Genomic DNA, 27872 nt, shown 5'->3' with positions numbered 1-27872 from the left:
CACCTTTTATGCACCAATGTATGCATCCAGGTACTGAATATATAGAGATGAGTAAAAGAGACCTAATTCGTGCTCTTCAGGTAAACTTAAATCTTTTCTCCTAAGCTCCAGCAATCTACCAGGGTAACTGTTACTATCAGGATCATGACCAGACATTTTTTGGTGGTTAATATTTGCTGAATATTGAATGAGTGAGCACAAATTTATCTTTTTTTCCCAGAAGTATGCTGATTACTAACTTTAATGCTGTAATAATAAAATAATAATAGATGCTGTTGTGTAGTGCCTACTATATGCCAGCTGTTTTTGCCCCTTTACTAGTATTAATTCATTTAATTCTCAATGTTGGTACAGTTTATTTTACCTGTTTTTAAAATAAAGACATGGAGAGGATAAATAACTTCTTAACAGTAGCTGGCATATAGTAGGCACTACACAACTGTTAAAGATTCTAAAAGGACTCAGGCCACTAGAGGCAGACTGCAAGCAAGTAGGGGCCTCTCAACATAATTTCAAAGAAGAAATTTGGGGATTTAGAGTATTTTAGATAGAGGACAAAGAGATGAGCATAGAAGTGGGATTATTAATCATATAATACTTAGGAAGTAGAACACTGTGGTTACAAACAGGACTACTTAACTCCCAACTCTACCATTTACTAGCTGTGTAATCTTGACAGTTACAAGTCCTCTTTTACCTCTGTCTTTCAGGCATGTGTCTTCGAACATTCTGTAAGTAAAACTTAAAAATAGGTTCTTCTGCATTTATTTAGATACACTGATTATTTTCAGTTTGCTAATAAGTATATTAATAACTTTATTAAAATAAAGGGATATGATCCAAAACTATTTTTATATAAAGACAAGGAACATTCTAATAGATTGTTAAACCAAACACTTTTATTTGCTAAAGCAAAGTTAATCAAGATCTCCTCTAGGAAATCTGGGTAATATTCATTCATCTGACTTTTTTGAGAGCCTGCTTATTATAAGCTCAAGAGGACTGAAACTTGGGAGAAAGTTTACAGAAACATGGTTTGGATCTCCTGAACAGAGGTGGCAGCTTATGCCACAGAGATGAATAAGGTCAGGCAAGATGACTTTGTTAAGTAAAAGAAAGAGCATAAGAGAAAGCCTGAAGTAGCTGCTTGGGTCTTTGGAGGGAGATGAGCAGAGAAGCAAGGAAAGAAAGCATGTTTTGGAAAAGCATAGTCTGTTGCATGCTGCAAAACTCAATATTGGGTTTCACAGAAGTATAAGAATGGAAATCAGGGGGAGCCCGGGTGGCTCAGCGGTTTAGCGCCGCCTTCAGCCTAGGGCCTGATCCTGGAGACTCAGGATTGAGTCCCACGTCAGACTCCCTGCATGGAGCCTGCTTCTCCTTCTGCCTGTGTCTCTGCCTCCCTCTCTCTCTCTCTCTCTCTCTCTGTGTCGCTCATGGATTAAAAAAAAAAAAAAAAAAAAAGAATGGAAGTCAGATTGCTTGCTGCCAAGTTTGTATATTACTTTCAAAACATTTTTTAATTAAGACTTTTGGTTAACTCATTCTAGATTTTTCTCTTAAATTCTCCAAATTGTTACTGAGATTTTACATATTCTTCGTTGGTATCTAGAACAAATCCTTCTCATGATGAGTTCATTTCTATATACTGAGGTATATGCAGACTAACTTATTTTTAAAAGTCCTTTGTTTCCTTTATAATTTTTATCCCAGACATAATATTTATCTAAATTATCTGAGTCATCAAGAATATCTCTGTAATATTATTTTGTTGCCCATGGAATAAGAAAACTATTTGAAATAATAATTCAAAATCTTTATATCATTCATGCTTTGTTTTGTTCTGCTTTAATTTGACATCCTTCTTCTTACTTTTCCCTAATCATTTGAATGAGATATCCCTCCTTCTGTAATTTTCCCACACTGTTCTGTATGTTTGCACTTGTATACAACTTGGACTTTTAGCTTCCTGCTCATGTGTCTATGTTTTCCTGAATGATAGGTGGCAAGCAACTTGAAGGCAAGTATTTACTTATTAGTATTTGTTTCCTTCATATCATTGTTCATGATAGGCACCCCAAACCTATTGGACTGGTTAATTAGCACATCAGGCCTTCATTCCTTATCAGTACATTGGTGGATCCTAACCTGATCTTTTCATTTTATCATACTACTTTAAAAATTCTGAATAACAGGGCAGTCCTGGTGGCGCAGCGGTTTAGCGCCGCCTGCAGCCCGGGGTCTGATCCTGGAGACCCGGGATCGAGTCCCACGTAGGGCTCCCCGCGTGGAGCCTGCTTCTCCCTCCGCCTCCCTCTCGTTCGCTCTGTATCTCTCATGAGTAAATAAAATAAAATCTTAAAAAAAAAAAAATCTGAATAACAGTGTATGAGCCTCTTGGAACAATATGAAGCCTTTGAGACAAGATTGTATAGATCTTCAATTAGACTGAGTGTGCTAGTTAATACTTCTGAAGTTGTTCAGGTGGCTCTAATCAGATATAGTGAGCATGCATACTAACAACTTTTCTGTAAGGTACTGTGCCTAAAGGCTGTTCTCTTAATTTTTAAAGATAATTACGGTTCACTTTAGTCATAAACTCACGAGTTCCTCTGCCCTTTAGAAGTATAATTTCTAATTTTTGAACTTGACAATAAGCAGGAAGTGGTAGAGAATCTAAATAAGGGAAGAAAAAATCTAAATAAGGAAATAGGTCAGTAGTTTCTAATTTAATTTGGTTGACACTTTGGGAGGAAAAGCATAGCATTCTCACGAAATGCCCGGCCCTGACACTAGAGCTATCAGATCTGAATAGTCCTGTCTACCAGCCTTAAAATTACCTACCACTCACCCCCACATCTCACAATCTTGTTTTAGATTATTGTCTTAACATGGACTGTGTGTTCCCACCCACCAAATCTGTTTTCTGTTTCTCACAGTTACTTGTTCTTTATCAGCTTCTTTTCATCATGCTACTTTGTTTATCTGCAGTACCCTCCCCCACCTTCCATCCTCCCCTTTTTTCAGAACATGAGTTAGCTTTGGTATCTATGGAAATCCAATTTGAACAACCTCACTCTCACTCTGAGACTTTGTCTCCTACCCATAATTTTCTATGTGTTTTGTACTAGGTTGCTTTTTGTTCATTTATGTCATTGTTTAGCTGCTCTTCCAGTAGATTTACCTCTCAACAATATTTAAGCAAACTGAATAAAATTCAGGTTTCATTTCTTTCATGACCTTGTGATATCTAGAGTAGCAAAAGCACATAGTAGATGTTTAGAGAACATAGCCAGCTTTTAAGGGTAAGGAAGTTGCTTAGCTCTGCTTATTGCTGTGCACCCATAGACGTGTTTGGGATGATGAATTAAGACAAGTCTGGGCTCTTCACCCAGGGAAGTAAAAAGTGGGGGTGGTAAAGCTTGCAGCTTTGGATGTTCCTCTGCCAGCACTATGGGTACTCTCTCTGCCCACCCCAGTCAACGTTCTGGGCACGAGAAGAGAAGAGGAGGAGGTGGCAAGAACGGGAACAAATAGCACAGAATTCTCTGAGATCTGACTTTGGTGCTTTGCTGACTGATGTTGCCAGTTCCCCCTGCCTCCCTTTCAAAACCTAACCCCCCCCCCCCCCCCCGAATTTCTTTTTTTTATAGCAGAGTGACTGTAAGAAGTTTAATGAGAAACAAAACTAAGAATTTGTGGGCAGGTAAAGAAATAAATTCTGGTCGAGTCTGGATATCCTAGCACTATAGCATATACCTTCTTTAATAAAATGTAATAAAGCACAACTTCTGTCCAGTTCTATTGTACCTGGCTGGAAATGGAAGACCACAGACAGACCCACTTAAAGATGAGGGTGTGAGGCACACTTCACATGACATCACACACAGCCTATTCCCTAGCACAGGCCAATGAAACTTGTATCACAACAGAATGACAGGTTATAGCATTTGTCATGATCTGTATGAATCTAACAGGAATAATAGAAATTGCTGATGTGAAACCTTTGAGACATAAGAGCCTACTGTATTCTCTGCCTCCCTACAAAAAGCTAAGGATTTAATAGCCAGAGGAAGGGAGTTTGTGGTTGGCTTTTCTATTACTGCCCACAGTTTTAAACCCCTGGAATTAGAAATCTTTTACTTTCTTCATCATATTTCTGCAAATTCCCCCTAAGACTAGATTCTAGAGTGAATCTAAACTTTGTGTTCCTCATTTGCATGTAACAAATGGCCAAAATAGCATTGTCATAGTTACTAATTGTATTGTATCATGGCTATTTGCTACATAGTGCTCTTTTTTTTGCTTCCTCTTTTCATTTGACCCTGCACACCCATGGAGCTGCCTTCCCTATTTTTCTTTTTCCTTTTACTGCCAAATAACATATGACCCAGATTTCTTTTCACTGCCTGTATACTCTCTTCAACCACTAGTAATCTAACTTTTGTACTACTTCCACTCTCCTTTTCTTTTAAAAAGGGATATTCTTTTTTTTTTTTTTTTTTTTTTTTAAGAGGGGGAGCGGCAGGGGGGAAGGAGAGAGAATCTTAAGCAGGCTCTGTGCCTAGTGTACATGGAGCTGACCTTGAGCTTGACTCGGGGCTTGATCTCAAGACCCTGAGATCATGACCTGAGCTGAAATCAAGTCAGCTGCCCAACTGACTGCCACCCAGGTACCCCTAAAAAAGGATATTCTTAAAGTTTGCTTTTATCCTAGTCACCAAATTCTTAGGGCTTACCCTGTTTTACCATTTCACTTGCAAGTGACACTGAATTACTTCTTGGTAGATATTCTTTTTTTTTTTTTTTTTTTTTTGCGTGCCATTATCCTAAATTACTGTTACTTTATGTCTTTAGCTTCCTGTCTTCATACTGTGTCTCTTTCTCTTGTTCAGAATTAGCTTTGACTCCTCCTTTCCTTATGTCCAACCTGTGAGATTCTTCAGATTTTCTCTTTAGATATCAGCTTATCATTCTTTTCTGTCTTTTCCATTATGCACTTGAGCTCTTACCAGCATGTTGCTCAACACTGCAGTAGCCTCTGAATTTTTTTGTTTTTTGTTTTTGTTTTGTTTTGTTTTTTAGCCTCTGAATTCTTAACTAGGTTTTCTGTAATTGTTGAAATAGATAATGAATTTCTAAAAAATTATATGACATTCTTCAAAAATGCTTGGTAAAAAATAGTCACATTCAGAGCCCTCGCCATTGAGTTCTGTCCAGTTTGCTACCTAGCCACCACTACAATCTCTGTTTTGATCTGTTGGTAGCACTCTCCTTACTCTGCCCAGCCCCCACAATTAGAATGCCCATCTTGTTTAGACTTAGGAAAACCTGTCTATTCTTTAAGGTCCAGACCAGGCTTCCTTTTTTTTTTTTTTCTAATAATATTTCAACCCATAGTACTCCCTCTGTAACTCTTACCAGTATCAAGTCCTAATTATTAGCGTCTGTTATGAGCCAGGTGTTGAGCTCTTTGGCATATAACTAATTTTAAATTTAGAGAACAGGCATTATTTCTGTTTTATAGCTGAGAAACCTGGGGTTTTAGAGGTTATATGCTTAGTAGGAGCTGGGATTCAAATCCAGCTCCCATTTGGTGACAAAACTTTGTATTCAAGATAACCATTCTGATGTGTAAAATTACAGCTTTATATCATGGCTTATCTTTTTCAATTATGTGTTGTGTTTACAACTAGGTCAGAAGTTCTTGAGAGCAGGGGATGTGTGTTAGAACATTGTGTGCTTCTAAGGGTATACTATGTACTTTGAACACTGTATGGAGTACTTCAGAGGAGAACATTTTGATGAAGGTGTTCCTATAGTGCTACTAATTACAATAACCAGTCTGCCTTCTTTTTGTGTTAGAGCATTCTCTAAAATGTGAGTGTAAAGAAAGACTGGTGGCATGGCTGCATACTTGGTTTAAGGGAGGCGGTAGAAAACTTTTTTTTTTCCTAAAGTGGGGGATATGTACCCAAGAAGATGTGAAAGCACAGTAAGAAAGCTGTTCCCTTTTCAGTGGTTTCCCAGGTCTGATTAAGGAGAAATTTCAGCTTGGAACTAAGTTTTTATCACCTTCCTAACAGGTTACTCTTACAGGCAGGCCTAGATGGAGCCACAAGGATATTTTGCAGACAATGGTATTTAGATGAAATTAAATAGCAGTTTTGTTTTCCTGGAACTTATATAGTTTCTATTATTTTCTGTTTATTTCAAGTGATACTTAAAATTTTATTTATGGTGTGATATTTTAAACTAGTGTATTAAGGGGCACCTGGGTGGCTCAGCCATTGAGTGTGTCTGACTTCTGCTCAGGGCGTGATCCCAGAGTCCTGGGATCGAGTCCCACTCGGGCTCCCTGCAGGGAGCCTGTTTCTCCCTCTGCCTGTGTCTCTGCCTCTCTCTCTCTCTCTCTGTGTGTGTGTGTGTGTCTCATAAATAAATAAATAAAATCTTTAAAAAAATTAGTGTATTAAGGGGCACCTGCGTGGCTTAGTTGGTTAGGTGTCCGATTCTTGGTTTGGGCTCAGGTAAATGATCTCAGGGCTCCATGTTTAGCATGGAGTCTGCTTAAGAATTCTCTCTCTTCTCACTCTTTGCCCCTCCCTCTGCTTATACTCCCTTTAAAATGAATAAATCTTTTGAAAAAAATGTATTAACGTTTTTTAAGTATCATGGTGTAAGAGATAAAAATTAACAGCAGAAGAAGCTCATAGACACGGTAGAGTCTGTGAAAGTGGTGTACAGATGCCTCAAGTTTGGGAAACAGTGACTTAGTGGAGCAAGCCAGACTGCAGTTTCTCAAAGCTATTTATATTTTGGTCCTGCTGATTTTTAGTCTGTGATCTTGGGCAAGAACTTTCTTCTCTTTGGCTATTTCGATTTGTAAGATGAATATAACAGTACCTACTTTTTTAGGGTTGTTTGAGGTTCTTTGATATCATCAATTTTGTTATTTTGTTTAGTATTTGTTTTCTCATTTAGTCAGCTAAAAATCTTTTTTTTTTTTAATCTTTGATAGAATTTTAAAGACATAGTTTAATTCTTAAGACTTCTTACTTTGAAGCAAGTATTTTATTGTGGGCCTTGGTTTCTCTGGGCATTAGTTTTTTCATCTGTATATTGGGAATAATATAGCACTTGCCTCATAGGATTGTTTTGAGGACTAAATTAATTCATAAAATACCCAGAGCAGTGCCTGGTACTTGGGAGTAGTGCTAGATAACTGTTGTCTACTACTGTTTTTATTTCCTTAGGAAGGATGTAGCGTCTTGGAAGATCCTGAAAACTTTCCTTTGTCCTTATCTGACTTGAGTATGGAAGGTGTTTTTTGATATTTGTATATGTTTGTTAAACACTTGTTGAGTAGAAAGCATTGTCACACTGGGACCATGGTACACAGGAAAGGGAGAATAAGGTCTTCAGCAAAACCTCCCCGAGATACGTATACCCTAAAATTAGTACAGCATGCAGTTAAACTCAACAAAAGACTTACTAAACCTCAAAGATCTGAGGGGACGAATGTTCAGTCATTGTGAATTTCTGTATGTTACAGCATTTTCTAATTAAGTAAAATGTCACAGAACATTTGATAGTTTTATTTATAATTTATCACCATTTCTTTAGGGTAATGTCATGGGTTCATATTAGTTTCATGGTATATTTGCTACTGTTCTGCTTTTTTAAATTTTTATCTATTTTATAAAATACACCTGGTTTTAAGACAAGCAGCATTTTTTAATTCTGTGGGTTAGTTATGTTCCTAAGATGTTGGTTATAAAACAGATGTGGTAAGCCAAATCATTCCCCTATATTTTTTTCTTTTTTTTCCCCTTTTTTTCTTGAGTAATTTGATTGACACACTTCTGATAGAGGGGAAAATTGACCCTAAGACATAATACAAAACTAGAGTGCAGAAAGTTTTCGTTATCAAATATTTAGTCGAAAAATATGATAAGGCACTGATTTAAAAATTAAAATATTGATGCTTGAATTTCACGCCAGGTGTTGTTCCTTTGGAGCTAGGTTTACAGAACAAGGTTTTGGCAAGTCACTTAATTATTTCCACTTAAATGCCCCATTCAAGCAGTGAATTTATTAACTCCTTATATTTTTGTTCATCATAACTCATATTTAAATATACATCTGTGGCATTTTTTAAAGGTGGCACATAACTAGTAATCTTTGGTACTTTGGCAGAAAATAGATTTTTAAAAATTAGATGTTTTCAGAGAGCAGTTTTTTAATTATAGACTTGATACGAAATTTGTGTTCAGAGAAATGGTGTTTGCACTAGAAGAGATCTTAGAGTAGAATCCACCCCATTCTTTGATCTTGGAGGAAGCTTGAGATATATTATGTAACTTAGCTCTTTTCACATAAGAAGCAGTTATCAAAACTTGATTCTGTGGCCTACCTGCCAAAAAAACAGAAACTCTTGTTTCATGATGTAACATAGTAAAGCTCTGGTATAATTCACCTTATTATGTGACTTTACCACTGGGCAGACATTATCCTTTATACAATAATGTAGTGGTTAAGAGCATGGGTTTCTTTCCATGTTCTGTCAGCTTGCTGTGTGTCCTTGAGCAAGCTTCCCCGGATGTCAGTTTTCTCATCTGTAAAACTGTACCTACTCATACTCCTAGAGTTATGAGGATGATTATATTGGTTCATGTGTTACTGAGCTTGGATGGGTACCTGATATATACATATATACACTATTAATGTTAGCTTATCATAATCATCATTATTGTCATCATCCTTATCCGGTAACAACCTGCAATAGCCCACACGGGGTAGAGCATTATCCTGAGTGCAGTGAATGGTTTCTGTTTATCAAAGTAACAGCAAGTTCCCAGACCCATGTTTGCTGATGCCTGACCAGTGGTAAAGAAGAACATACACCAGAGTTATATCACAGATGCTTAACTGTGTTCACAGACTGCAGACACTTCAGAGCTCCACTCTATTCTGAAGAATAATGGGCCCCCAGTCTTCCCAGGAAGAGAGCAGTAGTAACCGAGTGCTGTAGGTAAGAGCATCCTGTGGAGTCCTCAGCTTCTCCACTTAGTTTAATCTTTCAGTGCTTTAGTTTTCTCATGTAAAAAAGGGATAAAAGGCCCTGTCTTAAAGGAATAAACATTCCCTTTATGGAGACTGAATGAGCTAATTTGTAAAGTTCTTAGAATGATACCTGGCCCAGAGTGTTTAAATGTCTAACTTTTATTATTATTTGTTAAATTTGATAAATCAGGAGTTGCTGTAGCTCTAGAATCATCCTTTAGGCCTCTGTGTAAGAAAACAGGGTTTTGATTACTAGTACCAATTCCTGAAAAATATTACTCCTTAATTAAAAATTAATATTTAGTATTAATAGTTATATATGAGTATGTATATTTTATAATATGTATTATATATTAAGTATATTATATACTTAATACTATAGTATCAAGGCATATAGTTAGGAAGTGTTGGCTTTTTCTGTCATTTTATGCATCTTACCAGTTAAATGAGATCATTTATTTTTAAAGGTGTTTTAGAAGGGTAGTTACAAGTCTGGGTTTGCTTGAGACAATCTCATGCCTGTTGTCTAGGTATAAATAGTACCCCTTTTACTCTTGCAAATGTCCTAGGTTGGGTGTACATTTTATGGTTACTCTAAGTATAGTTTACTGGCTGGATTTATTTTACAAGACTGCATACCTCAATAATATTTTCTAAAGGCGCACGCAACTATTTTAAGCTTAAGTTTTAGATGGTTTATATTTTAAAAACTCCTTTTGCATTTTTGTTGTTTTTCTTCTTTAGTCTGTATTGTGATATTTTTTTAAGTTTTTTTGTTGATGTAGAAAATACAAAAATTATTTTAATTGGGAATTTGGGACTTGAACTACCAGTGAACTTTATAGGCAGTCATACTGTTTTTCATATCAGAGCCCTAATGTTTAGAGGCTGTCAAAAGTGTTTTATTTGTTTAGATAACTAATGACTGTGATACTGATTATAACCTGTAAAATATTTATTGGTCTGTATGTACTACTCTTATCATAGTAGACTGTTAACAGTATAACATTACAACAGTTGACTATTATGGCCCAAAGCAAGTAAAATTTATAGTTAAAGAATTAAGAGTCAGATATTGCCAAAAGGAATCTCTTTTATTACCTATACTATCCAGAAGTTTAAATTAAGAACTCCATAAAGTTTAAAAATCTCGGGTGCCTGGGTGGCTCAATCAGTTAAGTCCCCGACTCTTGATTTCAGCTTGGGTCATGGACTCAGGGTTGCGAGATTGAGCCCAGTGCATGGAGCCTGCGTAAGATTCTCTCCCTCTCCCTCTGCCCCTCTACCTCCCTGTCTCTTCCTCTCTTAAAAAAAAAAAAAAAATATATATATATATATATTAAAAATATATATATATATATATTTTTTTTTAAATCTATTTCAGTCCTCTTTTTGTGTTGACTACTTAACACATTCTTTACAATTCCTTGCTTTAGCAAGTAGAACAGTAACTGCCTTCCAAATATTAGTAAGCTTCTAGGTGCTATAGCAGTAGTCTGTTATAGTGTGTTCTTTGGATAGATTTCTGTGATAATATTAGTAGGTGAAAAAACATATATTTAAACTTTTTCTACAGTAAAGTTATAGGAGACATTTGTAGGTTTTTTTTTTTTTGTATTGAAAAGGACACCTTTTGCAAATGTAGAGAGGAGATTAATATTTATCCATTACTTATCTGATATTTCAGTGCCTAATTTTTTATAAGGGCTCAAGAAAAGGCTGATACACTTCCTATTTTTGAGATGATGTAAAATATATGCCATTGCCAGCACAGCAATATGTAGACAATTTTTTATTTTACCTAAGGACATACTGTTGGGAAAAGACTGGGCAGACTCATCCTTAAGACTGTGGCTGGGGATCCCTGGGTGGCGCAGCGGTTTGGCGCCTGCCTTTGGCCCAGGGCGTGATCCCACATCGGGCTCCCGGTGCATGGAACCTGCTTCTCCCTCTGCCTGTGTCTCTGCCTCTCTCTCTCTCTCTCTCTCTCTCTCTCTCTCTCTCTGTGTGTGTGACTATCATAAATAAATAAAAATTAAAAAAAAAAGACTGTGGCTGAAATATGAAATGGAAGTTATACAAGTGACAGAAAAGAATAAGAGAATGCCTATTTACTTACAGATTAAAGTAAAGTCATAGTACGAGAAAGCAAAGCAGCAGTGTGGTCTCGAACCTTACTTAGATTTGAAATCAAAGAGCATTTGAGTTGTATAGGCAGACCAATAGTACTGAGGATTTTGGAGAAGAAGGTAATATATTGAAAGGGAGATGAGGTATTTGCTCTAACATGACTGCTAAGTATCTCAAAAAGTTTGGTAAGATTGCATTTCACTTTAGTCCTAAATTTCCTAGGAAATTAACAGTGGAGCTGGCCACAAAGGGATAGCTAAAATCATTTAGGAATGCAAACATGCTTCATGAGTGTAGTAATAGATATGAGTTACTCACTTGTTAGTGGCACTGGCTACGTATTTAAATTGCCTTTATAACAAAGGAAAATACTAGAGATTAGTGTGTCCACATAATTTGTAAATAAACATATTCTGTGTGGACAGCAGTGCTTAAAAAGAAGTTAAGTCCTACTTAAAGAAGTTAAGTACAGTAATGACTGTACTTTGATGTATGCCCCTGTCTTCTTTGCCATTGACTTTTTTACCTTTTCTGCTTACCACAATATACTGTAGTGGTGAAGGGGATGTGCAGATGTGCCTGGATCATGTGTAATCCAAATTACCTTGCACAAAGCAAACAGTGTTTACTATTAGAGAATATTTAACTCTTTTTTTTTTTTTTTGAGAATATTTAACTCTTAAAGAGTTTTTCTAATCAGAAAGTTTTAATTCTCTCTCTCTCTCTCTCTCTCTCTCTCACTCACACACACACACACACACACACACAAAAGATTTAATTCAAATAAAGGCTAACAGAATGAATTTGGTAAATCAAGAGAGTGTGGGCACCATGAGGGAGCAGTTCCCTTCAACACTAAGTGCAGAGTACAGTGCTAGATCTTGCTACTATGACTAAGTCATAATCTCTGCCCCCAAGGATCTTAGTAGAGGGAGTATCAGAAGTGTGTGGTTGACACACATAATGATGCAGATAACTCAAGTAATTCAGATGGTAGAAGCTGGAGTAGAAATACAAAGACAAAAGTCATTCACTTACAGATTAGTAGGAAGAATGGAGAATGTTACAGGAAGGAGGAGGCTCTTAAGGTGTTTGTGAAGAAAAGGGTATAATTTTAATAGGCAGACCTACATGATGTGGTGAGAGAAACCCGAAGCATGGAGAGAGGGTAGTCCAGTCTAGATTGGTCAAAGGAAGACTGGAAAAGAATTTTGGGGATATATTATGGAGAGTCTTAAAAGCTGGACTTAGAAGTTTGTTCTTTTAAATATAATGAACATTATTTGGAGCTGTGTTTTAGGATTGTTAATCCGGTAGCCTTGTGTATTGTAGTGGACAGAGACTACAGCAAAGTTGATTTAAAAAAATAATTCGTTCATTTATTCTCCCAGCCAACAAACATTGATACTTGTACATCAGGAGTTGTTCTAGGTGCTGGGAATATAAGAGGTTGCCTTCTTGGAGATGTTGACAATAAGTAAGTAAACAGTAGGGTGCTCTAGAAAGGTCTCTAAGATTAAGACACTTGAGCTGAGACCTGGCTGGCAGAAGAAGCCAGCCAAGAAAAAATCTGCGGAGAAAACCTACAGAGAAAAGAAAAAGAAAAAGAAAACCTACAGAGGGCACAGCAAGTGCAAAGTCCCTGAAGCAGGAGCAGTCTTGATTTACTGAAAGAAAGGAGGAAGAGGTATTTTAGAATTCATGTATTACTGATACTGTGGGAATATGTAAGAACCGTACCTGACAGACCAGTGAAGGATGGGATCACACATTTCCTTAGAATTAATTTCTCTTGGTTACTCTTCAATAGTCTCAGTACCTTGAGTCACTTTGCCAGATAACAAGATCTTATATAAAACCATTATATAATGATTCATTAATGGCCTGAGAATAATTTTTTTCTGTGCATTCAGAATCTTAGATAGCTTAAAGCACTCTAAGACCATTATATAAGCAGGGCAAGTTGATATATAATAATGCCTGAATGGATGAGTATCTTTCATGAAATTTGGTCTCACTTTTTTTCTGCCCTGCTTGCTAGGGGACCCGAAGGGACATTATTGCAGGTTTGCTATTTATTTTATGCCATTTTTCTAGTATTAACTATAGAACACCCTTGGGGACAGAACATGTAAATACATGGTCCACATATTTTAGTTAGTCAGTATATGTTTTAAAAATTATTTTGAATCCATGTTAGCATCTGAAAATGAGAACGTATCCTAGAAAATTCCGGATTTCCATCTTTAGAAAAATCTGAAGATGGCATCATTTGGCAGATACTCTTTTGTAATAGCGGTTAGCTAGAGCGTCCTAGCAGTTTCCTTCACACCTTCTCTCCTTAGTTCACTACCTCCCCCCATCTGGCCAGCTTCACTAATTTATGGTACTGGCTTGCACCTGTAAGACAGTATGTTTTCAGTGGCTGTTCTAGGGCAAGGAGTAGAGAGCATCGGCATCAAAGCAAGAGGTCCTCCTGTCACTGTTGTCTTTTTTTTTCCTCTGTAGCAGAAGAGGGTATATGCTCTGTAATGGCATTTCCCAAAGTTTGGTTTGTAGCCCCCTAGTGTGTGAGGTCAAAATTATTTGCAAACTAATAGCTGGTTTTTGCCCTTTTTTTCTGTGTTGACATTAGCATTGGTAGTTCAAAGTAGTGGCAGATAAAACTACTGGTCCTTGGTACAGATCAGTACATTTACCAAACTTTACTAGTATTATGTTCTTAACTGCTACAGTAGAGAAGCCGGTTTCACTTAATGTTCAGTGTATAGAAAAAAATTAATTCTATTAAATCTTAACCCTTGAGCATATGTCTTTTTAGTATTTTGTGTGAGGAAATGTTAAGTGTGCATAAAGCACTTCTGCATACTAAAATGTGATGATTGTCTTGAGGGAAAGTAATTTTTTTAAGAAAGATTTTATTTATTTATTTATTCATTTATTCATGAGAGAGAGAGAGAGAGAAAGGCAGAGACACAGGCTCTATGCAGGGAGCCCGACATGGGACTCGATCCTGGATCTCCAGAATCAGGCCCTGGGCTGAAGGTGGCACTAAACCGCTGAGCCACCCAGGCTGCCCCAAGGGAAAGTACTTTTATTTGAATTGTGAACCATATTTTTTCATGAAACACCACTTCTTGAAGGAACAACTAGCTACCTTGGAGATTGGGCAGATACTTGGTTACAAATGAAGACAGTGTGCCTGTCGTGTAAAAAACTGATGCTTTTTATTACAAATGATGAAATTCAAGCTTTCTGGCAAAAATTAGATTTCAACAAACTTTGTCTACAACTATGTGCTTGATTATTGCTTCCCAATATTTAATGACTTTTCTGAGGAAATCGGTGGTGATATTAGCTTTTGATTTAAAAAATATTGTATAAATGAAATGTGTCAACATTTGGAAGATCTACATAACCAGAACTAATAGTCTACAAATGACCAATGGAGGATGCAGTGCGCTTGGTACACCAGTGCATTTTAATGGTATGCAAAAATATGTGGCTTTGGATTCCATATTGCAACTGTATTTTAAGCATTTACCATTTGTTGAGTTTCAGGTTAGTATCAAAACATAAAATCAGAATTATCTGACAAGGCTATATTAAATCACCTTCTGTTTTCCAGTACATATCCCTGTGAAGTAAGAGTGTTCTCTTATATTTGAAACAAAGTGACATATTGCAATGAATCAAATATTAGACGGGTAGGAGACTCTTAGCTTAAACTATACATTAAGGAAAATTTGCATGCATATAAAACAATGTACTCTTTTCGCTAGTTTTGTTTTTGTTTTTAATGTAAGCTCTCTGCCCCAGGATCATGAGTCATATGCTCTAAGACTGAGCCAGCCAGGCACACCTTTACGCAATTTTTAAAATTTTGGAGAATAGTTATTTTCATAAAATTTTACATCACATATAATAAGATTTTTATTTTTTTATTTTTAAATGAATTTATAGATACATATTCCTAAATTTTAAAGAATTAAATTCTAATATGGTAAATATGTAAATATAAACCACAAAAACAAAAGCTTTGGGGGAGTCCTCAGTACTTATATAAAAAAATATATTTTTTTTCTCAATAACTTTTTAAAGTATGTATAAGGGATCCTGAGACCAAAAAATGTGAAAATCACAGCTCTAGGGTCCACAGCACTGATTCCCAAAGTTTCTTATACCAAGCATCTGTTCTATGAACCACTACTTCTAAAGCATTTTAATAGTCTCTGAATCAGAAAGAGGTTTATTTCTAGGCTACAGGATTTTTTTTTTTTTTTTTTTTTTTTTTTTGGTGCCTCTTTTGGTCTAAAACTGCATTGTGTAGTCTCCACAGGAAATAGAATATCTCTTAATTTACTCAACTGCAGAGTCTTTAGCTTGACTGGCGTTCATTGGAATACATTTTGAAACTACTGCTCCATAAGTATGCCAGTGTTAAGAGTTGTGTTTAGCTGTGCTTTGGAGACAGCTGGGAACAGAGAGCTTTGGACTTAGACTAATAAAGCTTTGAATCCTGGCTCTGCCACTTATTAGCCTCAGTGTCCTTTCCTATTAACTGGGGATAATGGTAGCCAACATTAGAGAATTGTTCTGATCATTAAGTGTGATAACAAGTAAACAGCCTTCCTAATCATAGGTACTAAGTATAATTGTTCCCTACTTTCTTTTAATTTCTCTGGTAAATGTGAATCTTCATTATAAATACTCCCATGTCACTAAAGCTAATGAGTCAGAGATGTGTAGGGACTAGTCTAACAAGTTAGTAAATTAAGAAAAATGACACTGATTGGTCTACATGTATACACTACAATGCTACCAAGGTGCCTGGGCTTTTAAGCCAGCAAATACATAGCTTTGCCACCGATTCATTCCCATTTAATCTTTCATTTTAAAAATGAAAGCAATGGTGGATTCACCTCATTTTTAACCTGATAATGACTATAAAGGGAGGGTTTTTTGTTTTTTGTTTTTTTCTTAAAGATGTTATTTATTTGAGAGAGAGAATACCAGCAGGGGTAGAGGTAGAGGGAGAAGCAGATTCCCCGCTGAACAGGGAGCCTAATGCGGGACTCGATCCCAGGACTCCCAGGATCATGACCTGAGTGGAAGGCAGACGCTTAACTGACTGAGCTACCCAAGTGCCCTAAAGGGAGGATCTTATTTTCTATTGTATTTTGTAGTGCAATTGACCCTTGAACGGTATGGATTTGAATTTAGTGGGTTCACTTACATGCAGATTTTTTTCAATAAATATGGGCACAGTACTGTAAATTTATTTTTTCCTCCTCATGATTTTCTTAACATTTTCCTTTCTCTAGCTTACTTTATTGTAAAAATACAAAGTATAATACATTTAACATGCAAAATATATGTTAATCGACTTTGTTATTGGTAAGGTTTCTGGTCAACAGATTTTTAATTAAGTTTTTGGGAAGTCACAAGTTTATGTATTTTTGACTGAATAGGGGTTTGTCTCCCCTAATTCCTGTGTTGCTCAGGATTCAACTGTATTAAACATTTCATAAAATTTCATCTTGGGGAGAATATAGACAGCTTGCTACGATTCTTCTCCATATCATACAGTTTCAGTATAGTCCTCATTCCATTTTTCTGAATTCTTATATTGTAATTCAGCTCATGAATTCAAGCTCAAATGTGTAATTTGGCATCTAACCTTTTCTTATTTCAGATAAGAAACAACTGTACAGTGTTGCTAGCATTCCTGTACCTCATGTCCTGAACCTAGGATTAAAGAGCCTTGCTTACACATTTAAACTACTCTTTCATGGTCACTGGATTCTAGGCACTCTGGGCTATAAGACATGCGTTAGAGGTTAGTGAGGGTACTTGCCCTGAGGAAGCCAACATTATCCTGGGAAAAGGACAATGTACAACATGTCGTGGTGGAAAATTAAAGGCATAGTTTTGAATTACAGCTCACCCTTTTGGGCCCTCTGGCCTTAGTTACTTGGCCAGCCTGATTCTTTCTTCATAAAATGATAATACCAATTCTTCTACATTATTTTTAGGATTAGATGGGAACACTTTGAGTAATTGGGATTGTGCTTAGCATTATGTATTTTCAATAAATGTTAATCCCTCTCCCCTACCAACAAATGTACCACGACCATTTGTATATCTGGAAGAAAAAATAATAATAATTTGTTCTTTGGTGAGCTCTTTGAGTTACTATTAAAGAACTATTTATTCTTGTTTTTATACAGTTTTAAAAGGTTCTATTTCTAAACCATGGTGGGCAAGGCAGAAGGGGTCAGCAAGTAGGAAGACTGCTGATTAGAGTAAAAGAGCTTGGCAACAAAGAAAAAGTCACAAATCATTAAAAAAAAAAAAAAAAAAACTTCTGTTAATAGTGTTAGTCTATTAGGCGAAGAAAAACATTTCATTTTTTCTCAGGGGCTTTGAATGTATAACTGCAATATAGTACAGTGTACTAGTTTGTTTGTAAAATCTGTATTGTTGGGATGCCTGGGTGGCTCAGTTAAGCATCTGCCTTCAGCTCAGGTCATGATCTCAGAGTCCTGAGATGGAGCCCCACATCGGACTCCCTGCTCAGTAGGGAGTATTCACCTTCACTCCCTCTGCCTCTCCCTCAGTTGTGCATGCGCGCGCCCTCTCTCTCTCTCTCTTCCTCTCTCTCTTAAGTAGACAAATAAAACCTTTGGAAAAAAATCTATATTGTTGAAACTAAGAGTGTGCTATTATTACATCTTTCAAAAATACATACTTTAGGTTTTCATCAAAATAATATCTGCAGGGCAGCCTGGGTAGCTCAGCGGTTTAGCGTGCCGCCTTCAGCCCAGGGCGTGATCCTGGCGACCCGGGATCTAGTCCCACCTTGGGCTGCTTCTCCCTCTGCCTGTGTCTCAGCCTCTCTCTTTCTCTGTTTCTCTCATTAATAAATAAAGTCTTTAAAAAAATAGTATCTGCATATGATTTAAAAAATCAGGGATTGTAAGGGTTTTCTGAACAGAGCAACAATTTCCTCTCCTTCCCCTGTCCTGTACTTCATCTGGGTTTCAAGGCGGTTGATGCGGATGGGTTTTGCTTCCAGTAAGTTGTGATTCTCTGTATCTGCCTTCTGTTGGTCTCCAGTTCCGGGGGGGCAGCAGTTTGTTCTGTGATCTGCCCAACTTTTCTTACAGATCTAAGAAGAGTTTTTGGTTTTTCAGTTTGTTCAGCTTTTTGCTTTAAGAAAGAGTATTGGCTTCTACTTCTTAAGTACTAGACCAAAAACCAGAAGTCCATGACTTTTTCCCTTCAGCTTTCTTATCCTTCTTTGAACTTGTTAGTTACACTTTTACATATTTAATGTTGAGAACATTTGCACCTTGTTCTTAAACCATAATTCTTAATATGTTCCGACTTCAGATGGAATCTAAAAGTTGAAAACCAAAGTGTGTTTACGTTATGAAGATATAAATATTTTTACTGCAGATCCAGTTCTATGATATAGTACTGTGATTATTCTCATGAAGCTTTCCCTCACCAAACTTTCTCAGTTGCCTTTTTTTTTTTATTTTTTTTCTTTATTTATTTATGATAGTCACACAGAGAGAGAGAGAGAGAGAGAGAGAAGGAGAGAGGCAGAGACACAGGCAGAGGGAGAAGCAGGCTCCATGCACCAGGAGCCCGAAGCGGGATTCGATCCCGGGTCTCCAGGATCACGCCCTGGGCCAAAGGCAGGCGCCAAACTGCTGCACCACCCAGGGATCCCCCTTTTTTTTTTTTAAACCCCCTAGGACCTTTGCCTTTGTATCCATTCCTTCCCCTTTATTTTTTCTGAAATCTTCCTGGAACTTTCTGTCATTTTGCTCTAATATGGACTAGCTGCTCTTCGGGCCAGTTACATAGTTGTCATCCTGCAGCCTTATTTCCCTTTTTCTTGGTGCATATCTGCTTTTTCTTGGATGTTCTGTCTCTAAATTTTGCTGAGTAACATCCTTAAATATTTTCTCAAGGGAGATTTTATAGGAGGTAAACTTTTTTTATTTCTGCATCCACTAAAAGTGTCTGTTCTTTCCATCATCTTAATGCTAGTTTGGATACAGAATGCTAGGTTGAAAATAATTTTTCTTAGAACCTTGATGGTATTGCTTTATTGTTTTCTGATTCAGTGTTACTGATGAGAAGTCTGATTCCAGTCCAGTTAATATTTCTTCTTAGTGATCAGTACCTCTCTCCCTTATCCACTTCCCTTACACATATTCTGGATGCTCTTAGGATCTTTGTTTTATCTTTGCTATTCTGAAATTCCACAGTAATGTGTTCAGGAATTCTTTAACCCATTGTATTGAGCCCTCAATAGGCTCTCTCAATCTGAAAGATATCTTTACTTTAGATTTGGGGAAAATCTCTTACTCTATTTTCTCTGCCTTTTTTGTATACCTCATTTTAAGAAACATTTTGTCATTCCAAATTAATTCTCTGTTTTTCTCTCATTTCCTAACCCACCTTGTCCCTTCCTACTTCTAGAGAAATTTTTCTCTATCTTCTAGTATTTCTTTTGAACTTTGTGTATTTTCAGACATCTTGTTCTTTGGTTGTTCCTTTTTCATAGTATCCTGTTCTTGTTTTATGGATGCATTACTGTCTTAAATTTGTCAAAGAATGCTCACTAGAGTTTGGGATGTGTGTGTGTGTGTGTGTGTGTGTGTGTGTGTTAAAGATTTTATGTGATTAATTTTTTTTTAAGATTTTATTTATTTATTCATGAGAGAGAGAGAGAGAGAGAGAGAGAGAGGGAGGCAGAGACACAGGCAGAAGGAGAAGCAGGCTCCATGCAGGGAGCCCAACATGGGATTTGATCCCGGGTCTCCAGGATCGTGCCCTGGGCCAAAGGCAGGCGCCAAACCGCTGCGCCACCCAGGGATCCCCTTATCTGATTAATTTGACAGAGAGGGAGCACAAGCAGGGGGAGCAACAGACAGAGGGAGAGGGAGAAGCAGGTTCCCCACCGAGTAGGGAGCCCAATACAGGGCTCCGTTCCAGGGTCATGGCATCCTGACCTGAGCTGAAGGCAGACCCTTAACCATCTGAACTACATTGGTGCTCCTCACTGGAGTATTTTTAAGTGCTCTCTCTTTCCTGAATTACATTTTTCCCTCAGAGTTTTTTTCCTCTTTTTAAATTTTACAGTTTTCTTCCATTATGTAGGTTTTCCTCAGTTGTTTGTTGATGTTTGGTAACTTGTCTATATTTAAGGCAACAGTAGAATAACTGAGCTCTGTGTTCTTGCATTAGCTCTTGAAAAGGCAGCCTTATTTTGGGAGGACTGGGTCAGATGCTGACTCGTAGTAGATTGCTAAATACTAGAAACAGGAGCTTTTCTCTAGGGCAACAACCTCTGTCCATATCAGCTGATCTAGTACTTCCCTACATTTCATTCTTTAGAGATATAACTTCCAGCTTTTTGTTTGTTTATATTTGGAGGGTAAAGTCTGGTTGCTAATATTCTGTGAGCAGCTGTAGAGATACGGATCTTCATCTCTGTCCCAATTTCACTTAGTCATACCTGGCATTTCTGGGTGAGTCCCTGGATTTTGCAGGACAAATTAGTTCTCCTCCATAGGTATTCTTGGCACTGTTTCTTCCACCTACTTTATTAGGCATGAATCCATGTGCTTTCTGATTGCTAACATTTGTTGAGATTTCCTGCCTGCTCATTGTTTCCCCTTCTCTCCTATTTATTTTTGTGGATATATATTCCCTTACTGTCATTTTAATAAGATTCTTGAAAGGAGAGGAGGTAATTTCCTGTACTCAGTGTATTTTTTTAAGAACTTCAAAACACTTAAAAAGTCTTGAAAGCATCCTATATTTTAGAAGACTTTTCATAATGATAATAATAAAATCCACTTTGGCACTTAAAGAATTAACTCTTGGCTGTTGGGAGAATGTAGTTTTTAAGGAGGACTTAGTCTCTGGAGTCTCTGAATAAAATACATTATGATCACAGGTAAAAGTAATAATAATTCTATCTTGAATGAGACACTTTTGCGTTTTACAATTAAATACAATTTCATTGACTCCTGATAACCATCATAAGAGGTAGTATATTATGTTCCCCAGTTTTCATAGAAGGAGACTAAGACAATAGTAAAGTGATATAACTTGCTCAAGTACTATGTAAATGACACAGAATGACTCCCTAACCATGTTGATCTCTATAGGTATTAAAATGAACTGTAATCTAGTTTATCTTTTCTTCCTGGAAGTTAATGACCTTTTGATAAGTATTATGGAATAGTGCATTCAGGAAAAAAGTCAACACTGACTTATTTAGGATTGATATCCTCATGAAGCCAATAAAATTAATGAAAACTTTTGGCCTTTTTCTATCCTGTCTCCGACCATGTAGCCATGATTCTGTGCTGGTCTGTAAGTCATTCCATTTTTGGAGTGCTTGACTATATTATATTTTAAAGTGTATTCCATTTCTAGAAATTTGTCGTACAGTTCTACAAGTGCACAAAGATAATACACAGGAATGTCTATGGCATTATTTTTAATAGAAAGCTAAGAAAATCTAAGGGTCCATCAGTAGGGGACTGGTTAATTTGTAATACGTATGATATGAAATATCATCAATGTAATACGTATGATATGAAATATGAAAGAGACTTATGCTGATATAAAAAGATCTTCAAGTAATATGATGTGAAAAAGTCTCATACAGTATGACCCTGTATGTGTAAAAAATATGTGTACTCATATGTTTGTATACACGTGGAAAAAATGGGAAGTACATATGAAAAGAATTGTTACCTCTGATGGGGATTGGAGGAACTTTGAATTCCATATCCTTAGGTACTTATTTTACCACAATAATGTAAGTTTTAATGGTTTTCAGTAGCTGTTGTTAGTATACCAGCAACACTAGCTGGCCCTGGGTGTCCTAGGTGAGTAATAGTCTAATGAAGAGGTCTGGGAATCTGGATCCTAACAAGGGCTTTCGTGATTTTCAATATTAGACAACTGCACAAGCGTGCTCACAAATGTGTGTAATTTAGGCCAAGGGGAAGTTACCATAGAGAGGCACTTGAAAGAGTGGGACTGCTTTGAATAATGCTGAACTAATAGTAAATTTCAAAATTTGAGATGAGAAATGATTTCCTAGGAAATTATCATTTTAGAGATCGACAACCTAGTTTATTCAAGAAACAGACACATCTGAGATCATACTCAGCACGTGTCATAGGTGAATTCTTCCAAATCTTTATGGAACAGATAGTTCCAAATCTATTTAAAGTATTCAGAGCAGAGAGGAAAAAAAAGTAAAACTTGTTAGTTGTGTTTACAAAGCCAACATAGCACTACTTCCAAACCTTTTAGATATAAGGGTTTTGGGGTTTTGGGTTTTTTGTGTTTTGGGGGGGCCTAATCATTTTATGATTTGTTTAAAATGTTGTAAATCTTATTTGAAACAGTAATATACACCATGACTAAATGGAATTCATTTTACAGATCAAAGGATGGTTTAATGTTAGGAACTCTGTTAATGGAATTATTAATAGACCAAGGAGAAAAATTGTGATCTTTTACTTTTCTGCCCAAAAGTGCACACAATAAAATTAACATCTATTTGTTGTTTTTGAAAACAGAAAATTCCAAAGAAAATTCTTAGACCAGTGGAACTAGTTGTTTTTTCTTTCTCTAAAAATATCTATTCTTCCTTTCTTCCTTTTCCCTTCCCTTCCCTCCCCTACCTCCTTCCTTCCTAGTGAGCCCATGAGTAAGGGAGAGGGAGAGAGAATCTTAAGCAACCCCCCTCCCCCAGCACAAAGCCGGATGTGAGGCTTCATGACCTGCAGTGAAATCAAGAGTTAGATATTTAACTGACCTACTACCCAGGCACTCTTTAGCTGAATAGTTTCTTAACATAACGGTGGTGTTGCAGAGTGTTACTAGCCCGGATCATGCTTAACCACTAGAAATGGTTTCATTAAAGTTAGGAAAAAGATTAAAAATAAATTGCCATTCCATTTAAAATCTCAATTTCTTTTGACAAATAATTGTAAAGATTATTTGGTGGAATAATAATATGAGAGTAGTCCAGAAAATTGTAAACAAGAAAGAAACATTGAAGTCTGGGCTAATAATCTGTCAGACATTCATTCATTCACTTAAAAAAAAAAGATGTTATTTATTTATTTACTTGAGAGACAGTGCACTTGCTAGTGTGAGGTGGGGAGGGGCAGAGGGAGAGGGAGAAGCAGAGCCTGACAATGCAGGCCAACCCCAGGGCCAGGAAATCAAGATCTGAGTAGAAGGCCTTCCTTAACCAACTGAGCCACCTGAGTGCTCCTCTATCACATATTTAAATATTATAAAGCTAAAGTAAGAAATAGCTATATGAAACTCTGTAACACAGGCGGTCAAAATGCTACATGTAGGTGTGTGAATGACCTTTTTAGGTTACTGGAGAAAAGATGAAAAGGAAACACTCGTATTGATAGTGGGAGAATAAATTTCAGTAACCTTTTTGAAAGGCATTTGGCAATAGCAAAAGCATTTTTAAGTTTGTATGTTACAGCTCCTTTCCCTGTCAGCTGCTTTCTTTTTTTTTTGTTTTGTTTTCTTTGTCAGCTGCTTTCAAGGACTTGTAGCCTCTCTAATTGGAAAGATAGTCATCAGTGACACATATATGCCTAACTTGCACCACAAAGTGAGTTTTGTAGGTGATGCAGCCAGGATTATAGAGAAATAACAGCAAATATTTTGCTTTGAGTCCTTTTTATCTCCCCTTTGAAAACCTCATTCCTCTTTCCTTATAGGCAGCTTTTAATATATATGTATATATTTAAAATTTTTTTATGTCTGATACAGTAGAAATATAGTATACCTTCTTGCTTTTCTACCCTCCACCCCACCAAAGTGGCCCCTTGGAAAGAGCTTTGGGTTTTGAATCAAAGGACCTGGCTTCTTGAGCAGGTTCTTCCACTCACTAGCTCTGAGAATTAGGAGAAGCAAGATTACCCTTCTAAACATACTTTCTTTGAGAGCCAAGCATCCTAACCTGTCTGTCCACTTGCATTCCTCTTGTTTATTCCTTAATCCATTGTAAATGAGATTTTACCCTATCGCATCTCTACTAGTGCTCAAGCAGCAAAAACCTAACTGCAAAATAGAGTGTTTTCTTTTTTTTTTTTTTAATTTGGCCCCACTAATTCTCTTGTTTGGAAATTATTTATAAATTTTTGATTAAATAATATTAAATACTTTTGGTAGTAATATAGGCTCATGTAAAGAAAACATAGAAATATCCCTTAATCTCAGTCCCTAGAAGTAATCACTGGCATATTCACTATGATTTATGTGTACATATATCCCAATAAAATTGGAATTTTACTTATGTATACACTGCTTTGTATCTTGCTTTTTGTTTTCATAACATTAATACTGGTAAGCTGTGAGTTTAAATGTTAATGGTTTTCTCATATATAGTTATTTCATAATCAACTGTATCTGTTTTGTTCTTGCGTTTAAGTTTAGATTGCTTCTCATTGTGAACACCTTTGTACATGAATTTGTATGTACAATAGTGATTTTCTTTAAGGCTTGCTCCTACCTTCTAGAACCTCTTTCCACCGTTGATTTCCTCCTTCTGCTGATACTTTTTCCCACTGCTTCTTTCATAGGCTCCTTTTTACACCTGCCTTTAGGTTTTGGTGTTCTCCAAAGTTCCCTTCACTGCTCTGGGTTTGTAGGCAAGCGCTCTCCTGCGCTCTGTCTCTCTCTCTTTCTCTTTTTTAATTGAAGTTCAATTTGCTAACATATAGTATAACACCCAGTGCCTGTCACCCAGTTACCCCATCCCCCTGCCCACCTCCTCTTCCACCACCCTTTGTTTGTTTCCCAGAGTTAGGAGTCTCTCATGGTTTGTCTCCCTCTCTAATTTTCCCACTCATTTCCTCTCTTTTCCCTTATAATCCCTTTCACTATTTCTTGTATTCCCCGTATGAGTGAAACCATATGATGATTGTCCTTCCCCTATTGACTTATTTCACTCAACATGATACCCTCCAGTTCCATCCACATCGAAGGAAATGGTGGGTATTCGTCCTTTCTGATGGCTGAGTAATATATTCCATTGTATAAACGTACCACATCTTCTTTATCCATTCATCTGTCGATGGACACCAAGGCTCCTTCCACAGTTTGGCTATTGTGGATATTGCTGCTATAAACATCGGGGTGCAGGTGTCCTGCTGTTTCTCTGCATCTGTATCTTTGGGGTAAATCCCCAGTAGTGCATTTGCTGGGTCGTAGGGTAGCTCTATTTTTAATTCTTTGAGGAACCTCTACACAGTTTTCCAGAGTGGCTGTACCAGTTCACATTCCCACCAACGAGCAAGAGGGGTTTCCCTTTCTCCACATCCTCTCCAACATTTGTTGTTTCCTGTCTTACTAATTTTTCCCATTCTCACTGATGTGAGGTGGTATCTCATTGTGGTTTTGATTTGTATTTCCCTGATGGCAAGTGATGTGGAGCATTTTCTCATGTGCTTGTTGGCCATGTGTATGTCTTCTTTGGTGAAATTTCTGTTCATGTCTTCTGCCTATTTCATGATTGGATTATTTGTTTCTTGGGTGTTGAGTTTAATAAGTTCTTTATAGATCTTGAATACTAGCCCTTTATCTGATAGGTCATTTGCAAATATCTTCTTCCATTCTCATTTCCTCCCTCTGCTTCAGTCATCACCTGTTGTTTGCTTCCCGGGTGTGGAGCACATCCCCACAGTGTACCTCTTTCTTAACACCCCTTCTGCATTCCTTCCTGTTCCCTGGGCATCTCCTACTGACTGAACCGCATTTAACAAGGATAAATAAACCAACTACCTGTGATTTCCTCGTAGGTCTTCCCTTTATCTAGCGTAGATACAGGGCATATTTTGGATGTTTTAGATTTGTTTTATAAGCAAGAGTATCTAAGATGTGTAATGATCCTTACAGGGTGCCGAGCAGGCAGACTTTTCTGGAAATCTTGGAAAAGGGCAGTAACCATGACAAAATGCCTGCGTGTCTTTCAAGGCTGTGTGACCTTCTTAACTCTTGCCCTCCTTTTCCTCCTAAAGGTCCCTAATGTGAACCTTCCTTCCTCTTTATCCTCCTTGCCCTTTTAAATTTACACTGAAGTGATGCCCCTTAGTGGCAGAATCAGGAACTTTCTCCGTTGCTGATCAATCACAAAAAATGACTGCGGTCTTCTCATGTGTGTAAACAAATGGTTACTGTGATTGTGATACGTTGCTTAATGGTTGGTGGTGCTTTTTTTTTCAATTCTAGTAAGTACTTCTGACTTACTACCATAACATCTGGGTACCCTAATCTTTGAGTGTTTTGGGAAAAAGAAAATAGACAAATATGTTCCCTTTCTATAGAAATTGTTATCTTTTGAGGTGAGACAACGATACTTAGTGTTTATTTTAAGATTATCATCTCTGGACAGTAGATATTACTCCAGCTTTTGGAGTTGTAATTTAATCTTATAACTGAAAATTCTCTTTTCTAATCTGAGACTTATTTGTAGTAGCCAGTCTAGAAAATACATGTTGAATGACTACAATGATCGATATAGATCCTTTTGTGCCTTAAAAACACAAAGCAAACAAAAATTGGGTTTTTCTTTTTTTAAGAAAAGTAGTATAACCACGTTAAATACAATCTGAGAAATAAGAGGAAAAACCCTACTCTTAATCTCCCTTAAGAAAATTGCTGTTAGAATTGTATATATTTGATTCTTTTCAAATTTGTGTTTATGTGGTTAAAATTATGTATCCTGCTTTTTTCCACTTAATATATCATTTTATAACTATTTATTTATTTATTTTATGACTATTACTTTAAATGGCTGCATGATAATCTATTAGTTGCAGGAACTTTTGGCCCTGTTGTATGCATAGTGTTTATGAAGAATGGATGATGGTACATTGTTGCTGAAAAATATGACCCATAAGAGAAAATAGTTTTTCTAATAAAATAAAATTGCTTTTATCACATGGATGCTTAGTTCTAAGTAGAAGACTATAACTTTCTTATTATAAGGTCAGTGCCTTTTTATTTTCAAACTTGCAAATCTGAAACCTGAGGAAGTTGGCTGTCAGTTGAGTGTAATATACTGTGTCAGTTATGTTTTGGAGAAGTCATATAAACAGAAGTTAGATATCTGCTTATTTGGAAAATTATTGTCATAAATCTTAATGTTAACATTGTGGTTTTTTTATAGATTATGGAGCTTTGTGGTGCAACGAGGCTTGGTTACTTTGGAAGAAGTCAGTTCTATATTGCTTTGAAACTTGTAGCTGTTGCCCAGTCTGGTTTCCCTTTAAGAGTGGAAAGTATAAATACAGGTAAATATGGCGTACATTAGTAGTTGAAGTGAAAATAGTCTTCTGATCACAAATGAAATAAAGTCAGTAGAATTTTTGAGTTTTCCTGATACTATACTGGCATTTGCAACTTAAGTGTCATGGCTTTATTCTCACTACCATGCTTTTTTCATTTGTGAATATTAGAAAAGTATCTCTTTGTTAAACCTGTTACAGCATGTATGTACTTAATACGTATTTGATGATAATATGAAAATTGTTAAAAGTGGTGATTTTAAAAAAAAAGTGATTTTTCAGAAATAATTCACTAAAATTGCTTAG

The 27872-nt window shown here is 36.7% G+C and overlaps 1 protein-coding gene across 7 annotated transcripts in view; it reads left to right on the top strand.

Annotated features, from left to right (window-relative positions):
* The window catches only part of REPS1 (RALBP1 associated Eps domain containing 1), an 83302-nt gene that overhangs the window by 15090 nt on the left and 40340 nt on the right, over window positions 1–27872 (top strand). For 6 of the 7 annotated variants that reach the window (XM_038526177.1, XM_038526179.1, XM_038526175.1 and 3 more), the window contains exon 2: window positions 27449–27572. In XM_038526177.1, the coding sequence (XP_038382105.1) occupies window positions 27449–27572 (124 nt within the window). Of the gene's footprint in view, window positions 1–8943; window positions 9035–27448; window positions 27573–27872 lie in introns of all 7 variants that reach the window. The other variant, XM_038526180.1, reaches the window with a different exon arrangement.

Source organism: Canis lupus, chromosome 1 (genome assembly GCF_011100685.1).
Source record: "Canis lupus familiaris isolate Mischka breed German Shepherd chromosome 1, alternate assembly UU_Cfam_GSD_1.0, whole genome shotgun sequence".
Taxonomy (NCBI): Eukaryota; Metazoa; Chordata; class Mammalia; order Carnivora; family Canidae; genus Canis; species Canis lupus.
This window is presented reverse-complemented; position numbering and strand designations above follow the sequence as displayed.